Raw genomic sequence first — 8,695 nt, forward strand, 5'->3', positions numbered from 1 at the left:
AATGCACCCTTTCCTAAGCTTAACTTTAGTGTACATGTTGCTAGGCAACTCTGGAGCCTGCCGGATGTTGTCATTTGTTCAAGCTAAAGCTAAGACGAACATATTCTATTTTCGCTATTGGGGTCCAAAAATAGTACAGTACAATAATGGCACTCAGTGCTGACTCAACAAAACCTCCGCTACGTGACCAAGTAACAGAGCTTCAGCGGAAAATCCAACTACTGGGTAAGTTTGTTGCCAAACAGTTTCACCGTTGTTTTCGGTTCATACAAAAGGCAGCTAACGAGTAGTTAAATTCAATGAGCTAGCTAATCGTTAGCTGCCGTGATTATCGAACTGATTTTTAGTGGACGTAACCATATCCAACAGAAAAAAGAAGCAACATAAAGACTGTCGTTACTGTTGATGTGATAATAAAATGTGCCGACTAGAGGGCGACAGAACTGCATACTATGAGAGCACCCAGTCCACTATCAAGAAGAACACAACGGCCATCCGTCAGCTGAGGCAGGACAACAAAAGGCTGTTGAGAGAACTGGCAGAAGCGAATGCTGTAAGTGCAGTCATGACTAAACTGAGGATAATTTACCTCTGCTTGCTTTTTTTGTTTCTGTTTTTTTTTTTGTAATTAATAATTTCAATCAAAGGTACAGCTGACTTCTGAATCAACTTACTTGTCCAAACGAATGTGTACATACACAATACACACATTTATCTTTAAAAAACAAGTTATAGAAGGAAAATAAGTGTTAAACTGCCACCTGCAGATATGTGTACAAGAGCCTTTTTAAAGAACCAGAGGTTTAGTGCACATTGTGTAGATTCTGTTTGTACAGAAGTAGATACAATTATGGACAATGAATACAGGGGTAATTGACTATCTAAAAGAGAAAAGTTTTCAGGATGAAAATATTAATAGATATATAGTCAGGATTGAGGTTGAGAATTTGGAGTTGCAGTGGTTTGCAGTCTGGTTCACTTTCATGTCTTCCCCTTCAGGGAGATGAACACATCATCAAAGTGGCCTTTCATAACAGAGCCTTGGGGAAGGATGGCTACCGCAACATGTCAGGAAATGTGAGGAGAAATCAATATACATATCTTAGCTAGTTTTGCTGTGAAAAAACAAATGTTTATAACAGGGAATTTTAACAGATAGTTCCTTACCAGCTTATTTGAACTATTTAAGTGCCATTATTAATAGCATGAAATTACTAGCAATACATACAAATCTATATCGAGTTTCCTCTCTTTTAGACCCCTTTTTACATGCCTGACAAACACTGTCTTTTTTTCAGGAGGCTCTCGCAACTCTAGACTACAGGGTGCTGTCCAAGAGGAAACGTCTGAATGCCCTAAAAGCCACCACCCACTCCCACCAGTGCCGCCTTGGCGAGCTGAAAATGAAGTACCATGGGGGGAAATCAGTGGGCAGCAGTGCAGCAGTGTCTACTGATGCTTTCACTCGCGAGAGAGAGGAAGAGGCCATGGTAGTTACCTCTCTGACAAATATGATTATCTTTGTGCTTCTTTGGTAATTGGCAGTCATTTTTTACAGTGCACTGAAAGACAAGCACACACGGTGATACACAGCCCAGTGAGGAATATCTTGTGTTTGTGTGTGTGTGTGTCTTCAGAATCTGCGTGCGCTGGAGAACAGTCTGGAGAAAACTCGGTATAAGTGCAAGGAGGCTAAGAACATCATGAGTAACTATTTGAAATTCAAAAGTCACTTACAGGTTAGTCCTTCATGAAACCTGCACTGAAGCTTCTCTTCATTTGTGGGAGACTTTTCTGGAGAATTTGTTGGCTCTATCACCTATAATACTTTGTCTTCTGTGATATTTTTGAAATATTATGAAACACCCATTGTGCTGAGCTGTCACTGCCGGTATAATTTAGTAACAGCATGTTAGCCATAAACAGACACTTGCGTGAGAGCAAAAGAGGTTTGTTCGTCAGATGCTCTTTGTGGCACCCTGCAATGTAAAGGCCGGTACTATGACACATTGTTGTGCCTTTGATATGGGACTCTGTGTTTGTGGTATGTAAATATCAAGACAGAAGAGCCACATTAGTACAATACTTCCCTTTACCTCTGTTTACATTTAACTTTGCTTGACAAATATCCTCAATGGTGGACCAACCTGCACTTTAATCACTTCAAGTCACTGTCTTTTATGTCTTGTTATTGTACCCTGGTTGATTTGAGGACACTCATGGTCACCATGGTAACGAGTGCAGTAAATAATGCTGCCAACACTCCCTGAGCAGCCTCTTTATCAGAAATACAACATGAGGCCATTTTTTCATCTTAGTTTTAGTTGTCACTGTTTGTAGCCAGTGGCAACCAAACACACTAATGTTGTAGGTATGCACTTCAAATCCAGGGCAGGAGATGCTGATTTTGCTGCTAACAATGAAAACTACAACATAAAAATAGTGAATACATTAAAATGATAATTCAGATCAAATCGCCAACTATAAATAAGAACAAAAATCGGTTTTGATTTGCTAAAAATCTCATAGAATATAATGTTATATTCTCTCTTTTAGATTTGTGGCAGCTGTGTTAGTGCACATACACTCACTGATCACTTTATTAGGCACAGCTGCAAAATGTAATTAAAGATTCAAGAGGATTTTTTTGTCACATACAGTATGTACAGTTAAATGCAATGGGAGTGTTATTTAAAGAATTCAATTAAATATAGGTCATGACATACAAGCCATAAATTGTACTTTTGTTAAACATTTACATTTTCGAGTTTGTTGCCATTGTCATAAGATGATTATGCCACTTACTGTTCTTTCTGTTTAGATTTTATTGCGTGGCAGTGGTATACTAGCCCACATCACATTTAAAAATGTTTGTAATATTTGACCTCTCCACCTCATGCATGTTAATAGGGTGGGCAGGTGTGCTTGATGAAGTGGCCTCTGAGTGTATATCATATGCAGCTTATGCTTTGATTTCTACATAACAGTCAAGTAATCCACCAGTCAGTTTACTTCCTTTGTTATTCTATCTATCCATGTTTCCTGTTTTCTCACTTTCCCACCTTCACACACTTCAGGATGAGAGTCTGACTTTTGAGGGTCAGTTGGACAACCTGGAGGCCGAAATCCTGAAGCACAGAGAGGAGTATCAAAACCTGCAGGCCATGAATAAAGATGCCCAGCTCTTTGAAAAAGCAGCTAAGGTGATCTTCAACTTTTCCGCTATGAGTTGACAACATGCATGGTTCTAGTGTGTAAAAAGTATCATCAGCTCACCATTACTGTCATTACTGCACATTCAAGTAGTCTTTATCACACGTTAAGTAACTTCAAAAGCTGTCAGTCTTCAGAAGTATGAATGTAAACAAATTGTATGAAATACAGAAATGTTAACCTACCTCTTCATGATACATTGGAAAAAACAGTATGTTTCCCCAGAACAATGTTGTTTTCTGTTCCTTTTTTCTTTCTTCTCAAGATCATTTTGGGTGAGGGTGCCATGCCAGTCCTCACCTGCCTCTGATGTTAATAAATATCCTTCTGTTCTAAATTATTAGGAGTAATACAGTGGTGTCATACTAACACTTTTCATTATTCCTGCCCTTTCTTTTTCTTTGCAGGACGAGTTGCAGCAGCTGGAGGCGTTGCTCTACAAGGAGCGTAAGGAAAGAGAGCATCTCAAAGCAAGTTACCTGAAAAAGGCCGAGGAGCACAAAGCCCAGGCTGAAAGAGTCGATAGGAGGGTGAGATAGATTTTTTGAAACATGAAAGGAAATGTGACACTGTCTAAAAACTGGGATAACGGCTCACATTTTCAGATAATCCCCCTTAGGGAGACATTGATAGTGTTGCAAAATGTTGTACACATAGAGTTGAATAACAGATTAAAAAAAACAGCATGAAGTAGGTGTGAATATTAGATTTGGAAAATTACAGGTGACAGTCAGTGTGAAGGAGCCTTATCTGAAAGGTACAGGAAGACATCAGTTTAGATGAACCATAAAAAGCTTCAGCATTCTCACTGGTCATGTGCACTCGCGATAAAACATACAAAAATATCTTCATGACATAAAGTGTAATGACCACAGAAGGGCATACAACACTCTCTTCATAACCTCATCTTTGGTAAAAATATAATATGATTAAAAACCAAGAGCAATCCGAGATTTCTGACCTCCGCCAAGGGAAGATGATACGAAGTTGGAAAATGTAAATCCAGATCCAGAATCCAGATCCTTAACCGGAGCAACACAAAATTTGAATGGAGTCTTCCCTGGGCCAAGAGCCACCTCTGGTGAAAATTTCATGAAGATCCGACAAGTAGTTTCCGAGAAATCCTGTCCGCAGACACGCACACAGACAGACAAATAAATAAACGGACCCGATCGCATAACCTCCTTGGCGGAGGTAGCAAGACATTCTGTACAGTATTAAACAGTATTTTATATTTGGAGCGTTTATTACCTGCAGGCCCAGAGAACAATAATCCAGCCAGATGAACTTAGCAGTGAAGCCCCACACAGCACCACCAGGATGGCAGGAGAGGAGGAAAAACCAATGTCCACATTTGAGGAGGCCTTCAGACACCTGAAGGAGACCACCGGGGTCACAAATTCACAGGTATGGGTGTGGATAGAAAGGGTGTAATAAAAACCGCTCTGTGTGATTGGAGAAGAGCTCTACATTTTCATGTGGTTGCTGTTATATTTTTTCACTTTGTTGTGTGCAAAGGAGGTAGAAGACCACATTACTACCAAGAGGAGGACACACCAGCATCTGGAGAAGCTGAAGGGAGAGAACGAGGAGGTCCTGCTGCAGCTGAAGCAGCAGAAGGAGCTTCTGAACCAACAGTTTGAAAATATGAAATATTCAGGAGAGGCTAAATTTTCCAGGTGAGACCCAAATGCACTCATTTATTAGATTCTCCAGTCTGGAATGTAGTTTCATAAACATCAGTGACAAGCCTGAGAATTACAGTAAATTACACTGAATAATTGGTTTCAGTTTACACATGCAGGCTTCCACTTTGTTGAATGTGTAAGCACTTTCTGTTTCTCGCTCCTACCTTTCCACTGCTTCCTCTTTGTCTTAAGTGGAAATTAAATGCTGATATCATTGAATTTTCCTCCATTCCTGATGCAAAAAATCACAAAGTTAGGCAACATCCAACCTCCATCCAATTCTAGTTGAGAGGAGGTCAGGCTGGTTGAGCCACCTTTAATTGGCCTTAATGAGTTATCAGACCGTCACAGGGCCTTTGTGTACGCAGCTGTGTAATACTTCTCAAGCCTCTACTATTTCTCTGTTGCTCTATTAGTGACCAGCAGATTTTGGAAGATTGTGAGCAGCAGCTACAGGCTCAGTTGCAGAGGTGTGATGCAGGCAGAGAGCGCCTGGATTGGGCTGTGAAAACCTTCAGCACTGTCCGAGCCGCTGTTGAGCACCTGACAGACAAACTGAAACACATCACAGTGGTAAAAACAACCATCGCAGCTACAAAAAAAATCTCATTTATGACCCCACCTATGGCCTGTTATTCCTAAAATATATGCACTACATTTTCCATTTCCCTTTTAATACACCATTCTTTCTCTTAAAAAGTTCTTCTCTTTTTCTTCCAGAGTGCGGATGCAGTTGCTGAAGTACATCCAGACTCTGATAAATTTGTAGTGGAGCTGACAAGCCAGTGGGAGCCTAAATTACAGGTACTGCAGCAGGAGGTTCAAGGAAAGGATCTGGCTGCTATTAAGAAGGAGATGGAAGAAGAGGAGGTGAGACAACACACAAATTCTCAGCAGGCATCACGGAGACTTGAAATACAAGTTCTTCGTCTGGCTAGAATATAGAAAACATATTTGCACTTGCAGTAATCCTCAAACTTACGCAGAAGGTTTTCACACAGTGGTAATTATAGGTGTGGAAAGGAGACGGCAGACGGTTAAATGAATGACTTTGTAGATGTCATCCAGTTAACAGACAATGTTCGCATGTGAGTGGCATGTCACGTGTAATAGAGGCGTCTGAATGAGATGCCTGAAGATCGCCTGACCACCATTACTGCCAGGAAAGGTGTTGGGAACACCACAAAAATGGTGAAAATAACCAATGAGTGGAACAATTTTAAAATCTGAGGAATTTGTGTCAGCTTGAACTTGAACTGTTATTTAGACCTATATTACACAACGCGACGAATGAACACTGCGTGGCCCAGTGAGTGCGCCTGAATGCTGCTGTGCTTGTTCAGCTTATCTGAATGGAAAGGCAGCCATTAGAGCCACCTGAAGTGTTTGTTCTTGATTATTAACGCTCGACAGCCCCTTCTCCGTTTGAGAAAATGGGACACAAAGTGTACTGCAGGAAGCAACGGTCTGCCTGACATTCACTGAGGACATTTACTTTACTCTCAGCTCCATGTTTGGAAGGTGTAATCTTTCTCACTGACGCAACTCTGAGCTGATAATTTGAAAATCAGCAGAACCTTGTTTGCTCGCCGACTGCTGTTGGTATATGCTTGCTGGTCCTCTACAACAGATGTGATGCTTAAAAAGATCAGCGGGTTCATCTTAGCTTTTGCATGACTCAAACAAAACCTTCAGTGTTAATGCTTGGAGTATCCAGCCACTTATGATCACATAAAACTCTTAAAATATTGGTTCGTCGGTTGTGTCATCGGTTCTATAGATACTAGCTCATTCATTGTAAAGGCCAAACGGCAAAATTAAACATTTGTTTCCAAAATCACAGTTTGTGCATGAATAGACCCACATAAAGTCAGACTTCATTGGGATTCTTACACTACCGTTCAAAAGTTTGGGGTCATCTGGGTAATTTCATATTTTCAATGAAAACACACACTTATGTGCTAGCATAACTGCACAAGGGTTTTCTAATCATCAATGAGCCTTTCAACACCATTAGCTAACACAATGTAGTATTAGAACACAGGAGTGATGGTTGCTGGAAATGTTCCTCTGTACCTCTATGGAGATATTCCATTAAAAATCAGCTATTTCCAGCTAGAATAGTCATTTTACCACATTAACAATGTCTACACTGGATTTTTGACTAATTTAATGTTTTCTTCATTGAAGAACTGCTTTTCTTTCAAAAATATGGGCATTTTCTAAGTGACCCCAAACTTTTGAACGGTAGTTTCTAATAAATATGTATTGGATAAAGTAGAAATACATGTTATTCTGGTGAGAGTTATTCACTGTTTTTCATTGTGTGACTTTATGTTCCTCTGAGCAGTTCACCATCAGGATTGAAGAGAAACTGCCAGAGTACAACACCCGAGTCAGACTGCCTGACGATGAAGCAGTGGACGTCTTTACTGATGGTGAGTTAGCAGCACACAGACTGATACGTGCACGCAGCATAAATCTGACTGTATTTCACTCTTTGTGTTGCAGAGGACAGGAGTGAAGAAGACGAGGCTCACATCGTCTCACGGGAGGCACTGAAACGTCAGTCTCAGTTGATCGTTGACTCCAACTCCAAGAAGAAGACCTGGAAGAAGAAGAAGGGCAAGTTCTGATCTCAGATGTCCTCAAGAGTGATGGAAAATAAATGCTCTAAACCAACGACTGACTCTAAAATGGCCTTGTTGTACAGTACGGTGACGACAAAGAGCCTTAATGGACTTCACAGGTTTCCCATTGTGATTAGGTTTCACCTCAACAATTATTTGTGGTATGTGTCTTAGCAGGTGCGACAAAGAATCTTAGTACATTGTTGGCTGTAAACACAAATGAAAACACATTTGTTGACACGTTGAAAATTGAGCACAGTTTGTCATTTTGTAGGATGATATTTATGAGTTGATGTATTTGTATCAAATTGTACAGGTGTGTTTGTTTAGACAACAGTAATGATCTGTGTCACTGTTTCACAAACACTCGTTTCTCCGCCTGTTTTTCACTGATCACTTTTCACCCTCTGCCTCATGGGAATCCAATAAAAAAACGAGCAAAGCATTTCTTTCCCCTCTTTATTTCTTATACAATAAATAGCTGGATAATAACAGCAGAAACTGATAACCTGTCTTTGTCCCAATCCATTGTGAAGTTTGTGGGTTTTATCTTACAGGCGTCATGCACCGTAGCCTGCAGTGTACTGAGAATCCAGCTGTTCAAGGTTGAATTACATGACATCTAAAGATGCTCATGCTTTGTTCCAGTAATAGGTGCAGAGCTGCATTTGATACCTTCCCACCTGAGCTATTTCTGCTATGTCAGGCATCTCAGACATTGTTCTACCTCTTTGCTCAAACTCGTCAGCTGGAGCCAGCTCTTGAGTGTCAGGTTGGTTCTAGTTATTGGCAGAACAATAAATCTGCATAGCAAAATGTCAGAAGTCTAACTCAGTGAATAGCTCTGTGTTTAGTTGACACCTCACGCAGTGACTGAACGACTGAACTAGACTGACAGCTTTTACCTGCGAACAGGAACTCTCCGACCAATTCACTGAAATACAGTTGTTGTGTTTTGTTGTGGGAGGTTAGAATAGGAGCAGCTGAGGTGTAGCATCGTCTGCAGCAGCATCATTTTATCAGTTTTGTTTGTTTTCAATGATGGATTTTTGCTGTCATGTCAGATGCATCCATTCCTCTCTAAATTGGAGTTTACCTCCATTTCAACAAGTAACATCAGTTAAAAGCAACCATTAGAGCTTGGCCTGAAAGATGTTTCGCAGG

General features: G+C 40.5%; 1 protein-coding gene across 1 annotated transcript; it reads left to right on the forward strand.

Annotated features, from left to right (window-relative positions):
* The first annotated feature begins 54 nt into the window (after positions 1–54).
* Positions 55–8,039, forward strand: odad3 (outer dynein arm docking complex subunit 3). Its single transcript, XM_022205063.2, has 13 exons — positions 55–225; positions 432–553; positions 1,000–1,077; positions 1,299–1,490; positions 1,638–1,739; positions 3,078–3,203; positions 3,621–3,743; positions 4,471–4,620; positions 4,732–4,892; positions 5,318–5,474; positions 5,622–5,771; positions 7,252–7,339; positions 7,413–8,039. The coding sequence occupies exons 1-13, from the start codon at positions 147–149 to the stop codon at positions 7,535–7,537; spliced, it is 1,653 nt and encodes a 550-aa protein (XP_022060755.2). The 5' UTR covers positions 55–146; the 3' UTR covers positions 7,538–8,039.
* The last annotated feature ends 656 nt before the right edge of the window (positions 8,040–8,695 follow it).

The sequence above is a fragment of the Acanthochromis polyacanthus genome, chromosome 3, assembly GCF_021347895.1.
Source record: "Acanthochromis polyacanthus isolate Apoly-LR-REF ecotype Palm Island chromosome 3, KAUST_Apoly_ChrSc, whole genome shotgun sequence".
Classification (NCBI taxonomy): Eukaryota; Metazoa; Chordata; class Actinopteri; family Pomacentridae; genus Acanthochromis; species Acanthochromis polyacanthus.